A 15,855-nucleotide genomic window follows, 5' to 3' on the forward strand; every position below is an offset into this window, starting at 1 on the left:
ACACTCACCTCTGTGTCAGAGATGTGCTCGTCAGGTACACCCTCTGTCCCTTTCTCTCCCCCTTGCCCCATTCCAGCAAAGGCCACTGAGCATCTACTCTAACCTTAGGATTAACGTTCAATGAATACAGCCAAGCACTTCCCTTTATGCATGGAGTGAAGGTTGTGTATCTCTAAGCCAAGCTTCTTCCCTGTGCCTCTCTTCACAGAAATGATAATATCATCTTTTCACTGGTGCTCTCAGAGAACTCCTATTCACCCTTCGAAACCCATCTCAACATTCATCAACTCAGGGAAATCTTGTTTGGAGACCCCTACTCTCTCAAAGCTAAACAAACAAAATGTTTAAATAAAAGGGGGTTAGCCCTTTCCCCCGTAGCAAGATCTATTCCTGGGCGAGCTCTCGTGCTCGTCCTCATTTCACAGTCCTGTAACTCTCAGTGGTCGTGCTGGCCCCTCAGGCGAGCTCTAGGAGGGCAGGCAGTGCTGTCTGAGTCATTTCCAGGAGGTCTTTAGTGAACAGGTTGGGGTGAAGGGAGACCAGTGAATCATCCCCCTGTGGCCAGGCCTCCAGCTTCTGCCGAGCTGTTGCAGGCTGGCTACCTGCTCCTAAGAGCACATTACCTGGGAGCTGCGACCCGGCTGATGGCCAGGTGGAGGTGTGCTCTCTGTTCTATCCCAGGGTAGCCTAGCTGGGTGGCTGATGAGTGTAGCCCTTGGGGTTCAACAAGTGTGTGTGGAAGAGAGGATGGGGTACCCGACACAGGTACCCCTGATGCAGAGGGACCTGGACATGCTGGTCCGTGGGAGGAGGGCACGGACTGGGGTGCCCCTCGCTCACCATCCGCGGGATGTGCTGGTTGTAGGAGAGCTGGTGATGTTTGTTTCCTGGTTCGACTCCAAGCCAGTGGAGACCAGTGACCGTCCCTAGCCTGGTAGGACCAGGCCTCTTGCTGTCACTCTGGCTGGGGGCTGCTCTTACTCTGTGTGTGTAAAACACTATCTCCTTTCTTACCCACCCCTGTTCTTTCCATCACTGTGCTCGCTGTCACACACACACTCACCCTCTCAGACATACACTGTCACATCTGCACACACTCCAACACGCTCACTGATGCCCCTCACACTCCTGTTTCTTTAAGCCCGTACTTTGCAAGCTCTGGAGAGACTTGAGGGGTACGGTCTGGATTCCCAGTTGAGCCACTGGCCAGGGAAAGTGTCTGCCCAAGGTGGCCCTGGGCTCTGGGGACAGGTATGCTTCCCACAGGCCCAGGGAGGAGAGACAGACCCTTGTGGGGGTCTCCTCACCTGCGCCTGCCATGGGGCCCCACAGCTTGGGGAGCAGAGCTCTGGGTGAGCTCCACTCTTTGCAGTCTGCCGAGCCCGCTCATACGTGGGTATTCCAGAGGGAAGTGGACTGAACGCTGCAGCATGGGGTGAAAGGAACCCCGGTTTAGTCGGCAAGATCTGGGCTCAGGTCCTGCCTTTGCCACATCCTGGCTCTGGGACCTTGGGTCATGGTGCCTGAGCCTCCAAATCCTCTGACCTGAGGGTGGGTGTGAGAATTAGCTGTCTGCCGGGGGCCTATCTAGTCCTGGGAACTCAGGAAAAGCCCTATTGCTCCTTCCCTCCCCTGCCAGTCCCTGTCAGAGAGAATGGTGGCCAGGCCCCTGTGGCGGGTGGCCAGGCCCGCTTCCTTGGCACTCGTTAGCTTGGCTCTTGGGTCCTTCGGGTGTCCTGTGTGCCCCTTCAAGTTCCTGGGCTCATGGTGCAGATGATCGGCACCAGGGCCCCCGCCATCGAATGCACAAGCCCTGCCCCTGGTCCTCGCTGCCTCCAGCCAGGAACGCGGCCAGCCCTCTGGGTCTCGTCAGCCACCCAGCTGGCCTGTCGCAGCACCTGGGTATTAGTTCCAGTCCTCTGAATTAGGAGCCCTGCCCCGAGGAGGAGCAGAAAGAGAACGGACTGTGTGGCTCATGTGTCCCAAATCTCTTCCTGGCTTTGTCATTTGGGCAAGAATGTCCTGCCTCTGGGTCTTGGTTTGTTCACCCTTGAAGTGGGTGCAGCCCCCTGCATCATGCCACACCCCTGGTCGGAGGTCACAGATGTCAGAGTGCTTGTAAGCGGGTGGCAGCCTCCAAGGGGAGGTCGAGGCCCTGCTCAAGGGGACGCCCAGGGGCAGCCATGGTCAGCAGCAATGAGGCTGGCTCTCCAGCATGGGAGAGGAGGAAGCTGGCAGTGGAAGCAGGGCAAGGGGGGGGCGTGTTGAACCCCTGGATGAAGGGAGCATCTGGGATGGTGGGTGGGTTTTTAAATGGCCTGAGCTGGGAGGTTGGTCTGCAGCCCTGAATTTTTTGCCTCCACCCCTTCCCACATCTGACTCATTTACTTTTGCCAGGCACTGGAGGAGGTCAGGTGCCCATCAGAGCAAGCAACTGTCCCCTGAGGTGTCTAGGCCATGGGCAATGGACAGGAGAGGTGCAAGCGTCCCAGCTGGCCCGGAGTGCCCAGTGCAGGGTGTTTGGGATCAGAAAACCAGCTGAAGTGATGTCCCCTCCCCCTGGCCCCAGGGCTGGTGGGAATGGGCTTTCTGGGCCCCACCCCTGTGGGCACCTCCCATGTGGAGGCAGGGCAGCCGTGACTCAGACGGGGACACAGCACGTGGCTGATCTTTGGCTCAAGGACCGGGCTGGCCTCCAGCTCTCAGCGGCCAGCAGAGCTGCCACTGTCTGGGCAAGGAATCCCGGCAAGGGAGGGAGGTGACGCACAGGCAAAGCTGAGCAGACTGGAGTCGGAATGCTGGAGCTGGAAACATCCCCAGAGACCACCAGACTGTACCTGGCTGTGTGTCAGGATCCCCTGGGAACTTAAAAATACAGTGTGCTGGCCCCCACTGTGGGCCTGTCAACTCAGGGCTTCTGGGGCCCAGGAAGCTGGGGGGTGGGCTGGCAGGTGTTGGCAGCACCTGTGCTACCTGCCTGCTTCCCTCACAGGTGGGCAGAGCAAGGCGGGAAAGCTGGGTAATGGGGCAGGGGTCGCACAGACTGGGAACCAGGACCTTCGCTCCCCCTGCTCCAGCTCCACCTTTTGGAGCTTCATAAAACACGGCTGTCCCCTCTGGCCCATGTCTGACCCTCAGACACATCAAGAGAGTGGCTCGCTTTCCTCCTGTGACCTCCCTGGATAAAGCGGCCCTGCCTCCTCCTTTGGGAGGCCTCTTCTCTTTGTCCGCTCCCCCAGGGAGAGCCCCCAAGCCCGACTCTCACCTTGCAAAGTGAGGTCGAATATTTTGGAGCTGAAAGCAGGACCTGATCTCTTCATCTTCCTCGCTGGTGTCTGTTCCTGTTCTCAGAGTCATTTGCCTTCGTGGCCCTGCTGGTCCCTGTGTGGTGGGACGACCAACCATCCTGGTTTGCCTGGGACTAAGGGGTTTCTGGGCTAAACCCAGGAAAGTCCCGGGCGAACCAGGGCAAGTTAGTCAGCCTGACCGAGTGTTGGCTGTGGATTGGATCAGCTGGTCTCTCTGTTCCCCAAGTCCTGGCGAGTATGAGGAGTACAGTTCTCCCGCCACATGTCGACAGGAAAGGACCCCGCTTGGGGACAGACAGGCAGATGGACAGACCTCATCCCCACTGCCCATTGGCTAGGGGTCTTGGGCAAGTCCCTTCCTTGTCTCTGATGGAACACAGCTCACACACAGTGTGCTCTCCCCCAGACATTCTGACAGGTGTCTCTAGGTGTGCGATGCTGTGGGTCCTGGAGACGCTCTTGGAGGAACACCTGTCCAGGACACCTGTCTGACGTGGCAGCCTCCCTCACTTTCAGTTCCAGGGTTGTTCCTCTGGGGATCAACTACTTCCAGAGTTGCAATCTCCCACATTGCTGCCTTTTTTCTGAGAGCCAGGCAAGCCGAAAGTGGTCTGACACTTTGTTTACAGCTTGCGAATGTCCCGGCCCCCGCCCGAGTGGCCTGCTGTCACACTTGTTAGTCCTTGAATATTTGTTGAATGCCCATGAAAACCCAAGTAGCGTGTGAGGCAGTGGGTATACGGTAAACCCGAAAGGCGTGGCCTCTGGCCTCCCAGAGCTCAATTTCTAGTTGGGGAAATCAGGCGAGAAGCCCGTGAACAAGTTGCTTCAGATCCATGAAGAAAACAAAAGGAGATGAGGAGCAAGTGCGAGGGGTGGGGCTCCCAGTGGGGCTGTGTGGTCAGGGGGCCTCTGGTGGGACAAGGAGGGAGCGGGAGGAGATGACCTGGAACAGCCTCCCGCCCCGAGGAACCTCGAGTACGAGACCCCTGTGACCTGGGCCTACAGCGCAGGGAGGTGTTGCTTTCCATTCTGCGTACGGTGGGAAACCACCAGAAGCCTCTAAGTGGGAGCGTGACACGAGAGTTTTGTGGCTGCCGTTTGCAGGAGGGACCGTGGAGGCAGGGAGGGCAGTGATGAGGCCATTGCCAGGGCACAGGCAAGCGAGGATGGCCTGGGTGGGCTAGTGGCGAGGAGTGGGCAGATTTGGGTGCATTTGCCCCAGAATGTTTTAGAAGTGAGGGAGAAGGGACTCCAGGCGGAGGTCTCAGTTTCAGTCTAAGCGGATAACCGGAAAGGAGCAAATGTGAGTGGGAAACACGGGGCCCTGTTCCATTTGAATTTTTTGTTAGATGTTGAAGAGAGGTGGAGGCAGGCAGGAGGTGACATCTCAGGAGAGGAGGTGAGAGAAAAATCAAGTCACCTACACATAGATAATGTTTAATAAAGTCAAGAGATTGCTTAGCAGTAAGGGAGGGAGCTGGACAGGGAAGAAGAGGGGGCCCGGCGTTTGGCAGTCAGTGCCAGGAGGGCAGTGCCTGGGAGGTGGGAGGAAAACCAAGTGTGTGGCACCCTGGCAGCCTTGGGAGGTGTTTGAGGAAGGGAAGGGCGCTCACGGTCTCCCTGCCTGACTCTTGGCCCTTGCAGGCCTTGTGCCCCCAGGCATCAGGGGTGGCTAAAAGTTCCTTGTCACCGAGGGCTTCCTGGCCACTTGTGCCCCAGACCAGAAGCCAGACACCTACATATCACCTGCGATGTCACTTCTGATGTCCTCTCCCAGGTGACACAGCAGCACTTGGCCGTCTCCAGCCTCTCCCCTCACCTAGCTCCAAGCCCTCCGTGTACCAGTATGTGATGGCTTCAGCTGGTACCTCCATTCTCACTGTCCCCTCCTCCAGGGACTTTCCTCCTCCTTATGCTTGGGTGCTTGCCTCCTGGTGAGCTGCATATCACTCTTTGTGCTCTCTGTTCTATGGAGTTTTTTGGTTTATTGGGTGATTTTCTTCCCTCCCTCATTTGCAGTTTAGCACTAGTCCCACCTTCCAAATGAGAAAACAGTGTTTAGGTGGTTGATCAGCGTGGCTGACAGGCCTGCACCTGGATTTCCCCTGGGGGCTCATGGCCCCCAGCTCAGTGTTCATGCCCCCGTCCCTCCCTCAGCAGCTCCAGCCATGTGCAAGCTGCCCCTCGCTCAGAGGCCTGGGCATTGGCAGGAGGGCCTTCTCCCTCCATTTTCCCCAAACGCCTGCCTAGGGCTGGGCCTCCTTAGGCTCCAGCTCAGGACAGAGGGTCCCAGGAGCGCAGATGGCCAGGACAAGGGAGCCCAGCCTTCCTTCTATGCCTCCCTCACCCTCCCTCTCTGACTCCCTGAATCCTTCCTAAATGGATTATGAGCTGGCAGCCGTCTGGTGCGACCTGGAGGCAGGGCTGCAGTGCTGTCTGGTGCCTCCTGCTTTGCCCTGATTCAATTTGTGCTCCAACAGCCGGAGGCCTTTCTGGGAATGGCTCGAGGGACTGGTGGGCAAGGGGCGGCTGAGGGGAGGGGACAAGCCTTGAAGCGCCCCAGGCAGGCAGACCTCAACTGGTCATGCCACGGAAAGCCCTGAACCATGGCGCCTGGCCGCCCTTTCATGCATGTCTCTCCGTGGCCTGTCATGCCCTGAATACTGTGGGTTTCGAACTTTTATAATACTGCAACCTGGGGGAAGAAATAATTTTATAAATGTTCAGTGAATCCAAAACATCTTTTAGCCAACTGCTGGCTGGCCAGTGGTTAAGCTCAGTATTTATCCACAGCAAACAGCAGGCTTGGGCCAGGACAGGCCAGAGCCGAGCTCTAATGCTTCATCCCTAATTCCTTTGAATGCTTCTGTAACTGAAGTTGGACACCTCTTACCTTGTTACATGTGCCAAGCTCCGGTATGTGCTGTTCTGTGTCGTCGATTTCGTGAGCCACTTAAAGGCCACAGTCCATGGTTTGGACCACACTACTTTGCTCTATCTTATACATCGGGCCCTGAGCTGGGCCCTGGGGTGCAGCAGTGACGGGCAGACCGGTCCCTGGCCTCACAGAGCTTATGGTCCAGGGGCAGCTGCAGTGGTAGAAGGCACTCTCGGTTTGGCACCCTTTAAGGTGCCAGGCCCAGCTGTCACCTGCTCGGTGCTCCTCCCCACCATGCCCCTGGTCATGTGCACAGACTCCTTGATCCCCATGGGCCGGAAGCAGCGAGGGCAGGGTTTATGGCCCCCCTCTGATGCCCGCAGCCCTGCTCCTTCTCACTCCCCTGAACTGGGGCTTGTGTACAAAGTACTAGTGGAGGCTGGGCTCAGGGAGGGAAACCTACTGACCTCTCCCTTCTCTTTTGCTTGGATTGGTGAGGAGCGAGCTGCCTCAAAGGAAGGAGCTGGCACTGGGGCAGCCTGTGTGTGGGCCCCCGAGACCTGGTTCCTGAGGACTGGAAAGGGAGGGGCAGGTGGAACAGGAACCGAGAGAGGCTGACTGGTATCTTGTGGGCACCCAGGCCAGGCTGGTGGTGCAGGGACACCAGGCCCGTTTCTTGCCTGAGGTCACCCTGGTGGGGTCGGGGGGAACCTGGTCTGAGGTCGCCCCAGCACAGAGGAAGATGCAGCTCTCCTCCAGGAGCCTCGTGAAGAGGGGACAAAGTCCTTTTTGGGGAGAAACCCTCGTCTGAGATGAAGCCACCTCCGCCCCTCTGAGACCGCGTCCTGACAGCCAGAAAGGGGACTGACTTGGAGGCTTTGGGACAGTGACTTTGTCGGGGGGAGCACGTGGCTTGATACAGAGCTGTAATGGAGGAGCTCGGGGACATGGGGGGGGGGGGCAGTGAGGGCACCTGACCCAGTCAGGCAGGAGAGGGCAGGAGGTGGGGCGGGAGGGGTTCCTCCCCAGCAGAAGCAACAATTAAAAGCTGAGTGGACAGTCAGTAGATGATAAAGCAGCCAGGAAAGGTGCTCAGCGCAGAGAGAATGGGACCTGTGACAGCTGGGGAGCCATGAAGAATGTTGGCATGTTTGGGGGACTGTCATGCTTAGACGCCCGGAACGTGGGCATCTGGACCAGGAACCTTGAATACCAAGCTGAGGAGTCAAGAGCTAATGTGGGCACTAGGGAGCCACAGAGAGTGTGTGAGCGAGAGAGGGCCATGGCCAGAGCACTGTGCATGGGGAGAGTTGGCGTCTGGGGTGCTGGGCTCAGCTCTGGGGCTGCAGACTTGGGGGACGTGCTGTGGGGCACACTCCTGCCATCTGACCCACTCCTATATGGGCTGCGTGCGAGCTGCTGCACGTCCAGGCCTGTCAAGGCTCCAATTCCATCCTGCATGTAAGACTCTCAGGGCGAAGAAAAGGCCAGCTCTTGATTTGTCCCACCTGGGCAGTAGAGACAGCCCAGGGGCCCAGCGGGTTGGGGTGGGCAGCTGCCACATGTGCCACACCCTGTGGCCCACACCCACCTCTGCCTCCTCCCTTCCTCTATCCAGGTGACCATGGCCTTGCTGGGGAAGCGCTGCGACGTTCCCGCCAACGGCTGCGGGCCTGACCGCTGGAACTCGGCCTTCACCCGCAAAGACGAGATCATCACCAGCCTTGTGTCTGCCTTAGATTCCATGGTGAGTGCCCCTGCCTGCCCCTGGAGGAGTGGCACACCCAGTTTTGTAAGCAGACAGAGCTCCAATCCCAGCTCTGCCACTGAGAGCAGCCTTCACCAACCTGAGCCTGAGTCCCCACCTGCAACAAGGGTCTCTGCTGACATGGAGGCAGGAGGCGTAAGTGAGATCGAATATGTAAAAATGAAGTCCTGGGAATAAACGCTAGCTCTGGTCTGCATCCCCTTGTCCTCATTTTATCACCTCTTGCCGTTCAAGGCCAGTCCCTGGCATGGTCACAAGTCTCCCTCCCAGCAGGTCACCTGGCAGATAATGTGTGGCCGTGATTCATTAGAAAGCTGTAATCCCTGATGTTACAGCAAGAGCTGTAGCTGCATCTCATAAATCACGCCTCTGGCACCGCTGCCTGCATATCGAAGCCTGTAGCCATTTATCCCAAATGAAGAAATAATAATGTTGTTTCCCACCAGCCTTTTCCCTCGGGAAAGTTCTGTGATGGAGAAGGTAGGCAGGTGTTAAAAAAAAATCTGCTGTCAGTTAGCTGCATCCCTGCATTTTAGGGTGGTGAAGTTGAAATTCAAAGAGGGCGTGAAGTCACACGGCATGATCAGTTTTTCTTTTCTTCTTAAAACACCTGTCGTGCTCTTTTTTTTTTTTTTTTTAACTTTTATTTATTTAGGTATGTTTTTCCAGGACCCATCCACTCCAAGTCAAATAGTTGTTTCAGTCTAGTTGTGGAGGGTGCAGCTCACAGTGGCCCATGTCGGGATCAAACCGGCAACCTTGTTAAAAGCACCGCGCTCTAACCAACTGAGCTAACCAGTCGCCCCCGGGGCATGACTAGTTTTTAAAGTGAATTTCCAGGTGCAAAGTCTTCAGTTCCCCTAGGACAAAGGGGCTCCTTCCACGCTGTTGCTGTTGTGGATGGCTCTAGGGCAGTTTAGGTGGTGTTTGGGCCAGAGGTGGTGGGTACCCCTGGGGAAGCCGGCTGGGTGCAGGCCCGCCCCTGTGCAGGGCAGCCTTCCTGAGGCGGGGAGCCCCAGGAGCTCAGCCCGGGGTCCTGCAGCAGTGTTAGTTTGCTGGTAGTGGAAGTCTAGCCAACGCGGGCAATGGTGGCCAACACCACAGCCACTAGCCACAGGTGGCCATTGACATTTAAACTGTAACCAGTTAAAATTAAATAATTAAATAAACAATTCAGTTGCTCAGTCGCACTAGCTTCATTTCAAGTACCCAATAGCCACATGTGGCCAGTGTCCACAGTACTGGACAGTGCAGTCATAGGACATTTCCATCATGGCAGGAAGTTCTGTCAGACAGCACTGGTCTGGAGGGTGTTTCAGAGGCTCCAGTGACCCTGTAGTTAGCCTGGTGCCGTGAACAAGACAGGCTCCCGCGGCCCTGGGGCCTTCACTGGGTAGGGTCATTCATCCATTCCCACTGCGGATTCTAAGACCGAGAAGGCTGGAGGAGAGACCTCTCCCCGGAACTCATATCCTGCCCCCAGAGCTGGCGTGGAGGGGTCCTGGGATGGGGCACCTTCCCTGGCTCACACCCCCTGCTCCCCCCGCAGTGCTCAGCGCTCTCCAAGCTGAATGCGGAAGTGGCCTGTGTCGCCGTGCACGATGAGAGTGCCTTCGTGGTGGGCACCGAGAAGGGGAGAATGTTCCTGAATGCGCGAAAGGAGCTGCAATCAGACTTCCTCAGGTTCTGCCGTGAGTACCCCGGGGCTCTGGAGGCCCAGGGCACTGGGTCCCCAGTGCAACACCAGCGTGGCTGTGTCGGGGGATGCCCTGGACAGGAGAGGGTTGTGCGAGCTTCCCGATGTGGCCTTATCGGGGTGACCCCAGTTTTAGTTGGAATCATACAGCAGCCTCTCGGTCGATCGAGCCTGGCTGACTGAACGTCAGGGCCAGCCAGACCCAGCCACCCCCGTCTGCTCATTGACAGAAGGGGGCACTGATGCCCAGTGTTGTGGCCCAGTTGCGATGCGTCCCTGACACAGGGACCGAGCACACTTGTCCAGATAGTACTTGCTGAGCGCCTGCTGTGTGCAACACCCTTCACAATGCCAACTCATTTATCCTGACGTCAGTCTTAGGAGGTAGGCACTGTCATTGTTACAGTAACATAATCTTGGAGCCTCCTCCTGGTGGCTCATGGGGACAGAGTGACTCAGGACACGTCCAGCAGCACGTAGGAAGTGCTTGATTAGTGTGAGTGGTTGGTGTGATAGTGCTGCAAGCAGGGCCATGTGCTGGTGTTCTGTTTACTTTTCCCAGCAGGCTTAGCACAGTTACCACTGGTTTACAAAGGAGAAACTGAGGCGCAGTGAACATAAGCCACTTCCCCAGGGACACAAAGCCGACAAGAGATGGAGGCAGGATTCAAGGCCCGGCCTCTGGTTCTGAAACCCATGCTCTTTCTGCTGTGCCCCCTTCAAAATCTGGGAGATGCAGCAGGGCACTCCCGGGAGGGGTCCTGGTTGCTCTTGGAAGAAATCAGTAATCAGGGCTGTGAGCCGGAAGCCCCGAGGCAGAGGGGTCGTTCTGAAGACCCCAACTCTTCAACACCGGGCCTTAAGGACCCACTAACCCAGCCCGTGCCTCTGCATTCTGTCCTCTGGTGTCTTGTACTCACCCTGGCTGCGCTGTGCCCAAGTGCTAGCTCACCAGCCCTGTGTGTCCCTTCTTACCTCTGCCTTTGTCCTGCTGTTCCCGGACCTGGAAGGCCCTCACGCTCTCCTCTGCCTAGCAGATGCCTCCCCAGACTCCCGCCCCAGGCCCCATTTGGGCCCATCTACCCCTTGCACCTATGCTGTGCTTGCTCCCCACACCACGCCAGCCCCCCACGTGCCCTAGATTTCCATCTGCGCCTGGAGTCCCGGTTGGCAGCAAACTCCTGGGGGAGGTCAGCTTCACCTTTCTGGCGGACTAGGTACTACAGGGTTAGGGCCTGGCCCCAGCACTGAAGGCCAGCATCCAAGCAGACCTTTGAGCCACAATTTGGGACTCAGAGCAGGCCCTTGAGTCACATGCCTGGGGCCACATCCTGGCTCTGCCCCCTGCTACATACTGGGCCTCAACTTCCTCATCTGTGAAAGGGGAGGACAGTGCTACCTTGTCATGGGTCAGTCTGAGGATTAAATGAATTAACACACGGCAAGCACTTGGAACACTGCCTGGCACTTAGTTCACACTCAGTAAACATCAGCTGCTGTCTTACCATTATTAGCATTTTCATTACACCCCGGGCCTGGACCCTAGGATTAGCCATTTCAGGGAAGGCTGTCCCCCAGCATTGGACATATCATTACTGGGGTCCAGCTGCTTCCTTGGCCATTCCCTGGTCCCACTCAGCCCTAAGAGCCCGTACCCTCTGCAAGGTGCGGTGGGGGCTAGGCCAGGGCAGGGTGGGCAGTGGCGGGGTCCTTTGGCCCCCAGTTGGCCAGGCTGGGAGCCAGGCTGGGGCCTGAGGAAGGTGCACCTGGCTTCCCGGAGCCAGGCAGAGCCACTATTTATAGCGCCAGGAACTCGGCTGCTTTATTTCAAGCTTCAAAGATCCCTGGAGGAGAACAGGCTCCAAGCTGGGAGGGGGCCTCTAGGTCCTCCTCTCGTCCCCTTTTCAATACTGTTTTTAACATCTTCCCCACCCAAGGATTTACTTACACTCCTAAGCCTTCACCCTGGCCTCGCCTAGCAGGAACCTGCCTCTTTACAGCCTCTTGGCCTCCTGGTAGGTTCCCCTTTGTATCACCATTTGGCCGAGCAGAAAACTGGGGCTTTGATTGGTTAAGACAGAGCGTTAGTTTTAGTGCACAGAAAGGGGCAGATAGAATGGACGTTCGTTGAACCTGTTCTGAGCCAGGCCAGCTGGTTTCCCATGAGAGCTCACAGACTAAGGCCCAGAGAGGGAAGGGACTTGCCCAAGGTCACACAGCAAGTTAGAGGTGACCAGGGATGAGACTCAGGCCCTATGACCAGCCCTGGACCTGGGTAGGGTGGTTGAGGTTGAGGCAGGGCTTGCTCACTCATTAATTATTCATTCATTCATTTGTAGTTTGTGTTGGGTGCCCACCTTCTGGGCTCAGCACAGGGCAGGGACATCCCAGCTTACTGGACAGGTGGTGAAATGATGCTCACCACGGCCCCCGTGCTCTGTGTCCCACAGGAGGGCCCCCGTGGAAGGAGCCGGAGGCAGAGCACCCCAAGAAGCTGCCTCGGGGCGAGGTTGGCGGCCGCAACGCCCCGCGGTCTACCCTGGAGCATGGCTCGGATGTGTATCTTCTGCAGAAGATGGTAGAGGAGGTGTTTGATGTTCTTTATAGTAAGATCCTTCCTCATTCCATTTGGGGCCCCTAGGCGGGTGGGAGCCCCAATCTCTGCTCAGCTGAGGAGGCCCCCTCCTGCCACACTATGCACCCTGGGCAAAACCTCAAGGAGTGAGGGCATTGCTCCCCGCCCTTCTGCACCCCCAGGCATGGATCTTCTGACTCAGCACTGTTTCCTGAACCACCGTCCCCTCTGCCTCTGCCCTGTCATTGGTCACTGCCACCTCTCACCTGGAAATGGCCCCAGGCCTGCTTTGGCCTTGGCACCTCCAGGCTGGCTCCCTGCTGCCCACCCACCCTGTGACCAAGGGCGTCTTTCCGAAGCACAAGTCTGATCATGCTCTTCCCTCCACTGTCTTCAAGGAATCCCCATCATCCTCAGCGTGGCGTGAGCGTAAGCGCCCGCCGTAGCTCCCTCCCTCCCACCTCCCCAGCCGTGCAGACCCACCTCACAGAACTGCTTCCTGTTCTCCAGCACACGCTGGCTTCATTTCATACCTCGCCTTTGTGCTTCTGTGCCTCTTGGGACTGCTTTCTCCTCTGTGTGTTAGACGCTATTACTCTCTAAGGCTCAGCTCCAGGAAGCACCCCGCACACCGGGTTAGGGTCTCCTCTGGGCACCCACTATGCCCTGTCCCCTCACTAGCCCAGTTGTTCTCAACTGCCAGGGACTGTGGCTGCCCTTTTCTGCCGTCCCCGGCCTGCAGTTCAGGGCCAAGCAACAGCAGGTGCTCAGAGGGTGTTTGTTGAATGATGCAGTGAAGGCTGACTGTCAGCCAAGTCCAGGCCTGGCTTTTCTTGGGAAGTTTCAGGCTGCAGAGTCTCAGGGCCCAGTGGTGACCTTCTTACGCCCTAGGTGACCTTGGGCATGTCCCTAAGGGTCCCACCTCATTTATCTCTGACCTGCTTTATTCCTTTCCCTGTTCAGCCTTTGGTTCTATGCAGCAAAGTTCTGTGAGGAAACTCCTGCTGTTGTTTAGATGTCAGGAGAAGGAAGCCAAGGGGTCTAGGGGGCCCAGAAGTCCTGGGTGGGAGGACTTTTCATGCATGATTGTCTGGGCCACTGCAGACACTTTAGCCAGCTGTAGGGTTTGTGCAGCCCCCTGCACCCCTGCCCACTCTGCCCTGGCCCCCCCTTCCCCACCTCAGACAGAATAAGGTGGCAAGGAGGTGACGGGCATCTTTCTGCCTCTGGGTGGGGGCTGTAGTAGGGGGAAACAACAGATGTTCCTGACCCCTGGCCCCTTGGCCATCCCACTTCCTTGGTCCTCAGCCAGTCTCCTCTCTACTCTCCCCGTCCCTCATTTGTACCATCTTCTCAGTCTGTCTCTCCTCGCTCTTTTTCTGAATCCCTTCTTCTTGTTTCCTCTCTACTTGCTGTCTTCCTTACTTTCTCTGCCTCTCTCTGTCTTCTTTCTTCCTCCCTATGGCTTTTTCTTTTCAGTCTTTCTCCTGCCCTCTTTTCTCTCTCTCACCCCTCTCTCCTCCTCACCGTCTGCCCACAGCCCCGGGCCTACTTTCCCCTCTACCCAGATGCCTGGAGTGGAGAAGAGAAAGGCACGGGAAACCCTCAATGGAGAAGCCCCAGCCCTCAGACAATGGGGCCTTGTCCTCAGACCCTGCCCACCCCACTCCCAGCCAGTGGGGGTTATTCTGTGTGAAGTTTGCAGTTAAGTAGCCGATGGGGTCCAGTTTCTGGAAAACCAGCACCAGGGGGAGTCATTCAACATAGGGCATGCCTGGCCCCCTCCCCATCCTGGCTGCCTTCTCATACTAGGCCCTCTCTTCAACCCCCTCCCCAACAGGCGAGGCCCTGGGAAGGGCCAGCGTGGTGCCACTGCCCTATGAGAGACTGCTCAGGGAGCCAGGGCTGCTGGCCGTTCAGGGGCTGCCCGAGGGCCTGGCCTTCCGGAGGCCGGCTGAGTATGACCCCAAGGCCCTCATGGCTATACTGGAGCACAGCCACCGTATCCGCTTCAAGCTCAAGAGGTGAGTGAGTCAGCTCACTGAGAGTGGGCCAGGGCCTGGTGGCTGTACCATGAGGGCCGGGCCAGGAGAGGTTAGGAGGGTGGCCTGCTTCCATGCTGGCTCAGCCACCTGTGGTCACTTAACCCAGCCAGAGGGGAGGAAACTTCAGACCCCAAAGGGGACCCCGGTTGTAAAAGCTCCCAATCTGATGGTGGAGGTGAGCTCATGGGGCATGATCTGAGCCATGTGTTTGGTCACGGAAGTCCTCCCAGGGGACCTCTTTGTTGCAAAGAGGCTGGACAACACTTGGTTGGGGAACAAATAGCCCCAGTAGCACTCCAGATGTCAGGAACTGCCCGTGCAAAAGTGTGGAGGAGGGAAGCCAGCCTGAGGGCCAGCAGCTCAGGCCCCACCGTCAGCACACAATCCCGAAAGAAGAGGGAGGCAGTGGGAGATGGGAGACGATCAGCTGCAGCTGGAAGAACACAGCTGATAGACTGGGGCACAGGCTGAGGGGCAGGGCTGGGATCCTCCGGGACCCAGCTGTGTGGCCCTGGACACTCAAGCCCTGCCCCAGACCTGCTCCCCCACCTGTGAAATGGGACTGGTTCCTGTCCTATGTACCTCACAGTCTGTTGTGTTCTGCAGAGGGCGGGCTGAGGGGCTGGGCAGTAAGAAGACAGCCGGCAGGACGGGGGTACGAAGCCATCATGTGTCCTCTCCTTCACCCAGGCCACTCGAGGATGGCGGGCGGGACTCGAAGGCCCTCGTAGAGCTGAATGGTGTCTCCCTGACAGCCAAGGGCTCTCGGGACTGTAGCCTGCATGGCCAGGCCACCAAGGGGCCGCCCCAGGACCTGCCCCCTACTGCCACCTCGTCCTCTGTGGCCAGCTTCCTGTACAGTGCCACACTCCCCAGCCACGCCGTGAGAGAGCTCAAGCAGGAGGCCCCGGCCTGCCCACTTGTCCCCAGCGACCTGGGCCTCGGCCGGCCCGGGCCTGAGCCCAAGACGCCTGCTGCCCAAGACTTCCCTGACTGCTGTGGTAAGCTGCTGGGGCCCCCCAAGTCTGGTTGGGGCTGAGGTCACTTAGGCAGGGCCCCTTCCAGGGCACGTCAGGGTGGTGAGGCCTTCCCCAGGCTGAAGGAGGAACGTTGGGGCAAGAGGCTGCGCAGGACAGATGTGCCCTAAGGTAGACCCAGTGAGACCCCAGGCCTTCGCTGAGCCAACACTGTCCTTGGCCTGGGACCCAGAGACCCCCGAGAGGACTCCCGGAGGAGTCTATGGAGAGTAAACATGCTAGGCAGTCACATGCATTTAATGAGCACCGATTACCTACCCATTGGATTAGGGGTCTGGAAGCATCAGAGAAGGAACAGCTGGGTAGGAGAAAGACCTGTAATCATATCCTGACTTCTCTGCGTAGTGGCTGTGTGCCCTGGGACAAATCTCTACCTCTCTGAGCCTCCATTTCCCCATGTGTAAAATGGAGATGTCCGTAGTACCTGCCTTGCAGGGTCATTATGATTAAATGACAGAGCGTGTTAGTTCTCAGGCCCCGCCACAGCCCTGCTGAATCTGACGCCTTGGGGGCGGGGCCCAGCCGTCTGAGTACTGACAAGTCCA

The 15,855-nt window shown here is 57.6% G+C and overlaps 1 protein-coding gene across 5 annotated transcripts in view; it reads left to right on the forward strand.

The window, feature by feature from the left end:
* Positions 1-15,855, forward strand: part of GTF2IRD1 (GTF2I repeat domain containing 1) — a 103,412-nt gene that overhangs the window by 23,279 nt on the left and 64,278 nt on the right. For 4 of the 5 annotated variants that reach the window (XM_019754983.3, XM_019754984.3, XM_074328434.2 and 1 more), the window contains 5 exons: positions 7,808-7,936; positions 9,507-9,648; positions 12,104-12,259; positions 14,069-14,252; positions 14,964-15,274. In XM_019754983.3, coding sequence (XP_019610542.2) covers positions 7,814-7,936; positions 9,507-9,648; positions 12,104-12,259; positions 14,069-14,252; positions 14,964-15,274 — 916 coding nt within the window. In that variant the 5' untranslated portion in view covers positions 7,808-7,813. Of the gene's footprint in view, positions 1-7,807; positions 7,937-9,506; positions 9,649-12,103; positions 12,260-14,068; positions 14,253-14,963; positions 15,275-15,855 lie in introns of those variants that run through there. The other variant, XM_074328437.2, reaches the window with a different exon arrangement.

This window comes from Rhinolophus sinicus, chromosome 3 (assembly GCF_057876585.1).
Source record: "Rhinolophus sinicus isolate RSI-liver-muscle chromosome 3, RSI-T2T, whole genome shotgun sequence".
NCBI classification, from domain to species: Eukaryota; Metazoa; Chordata; class Mammalia; order Chiroptera; family Rhinolophidae; genus Rhinolophus; species Rhinolophus sinicus.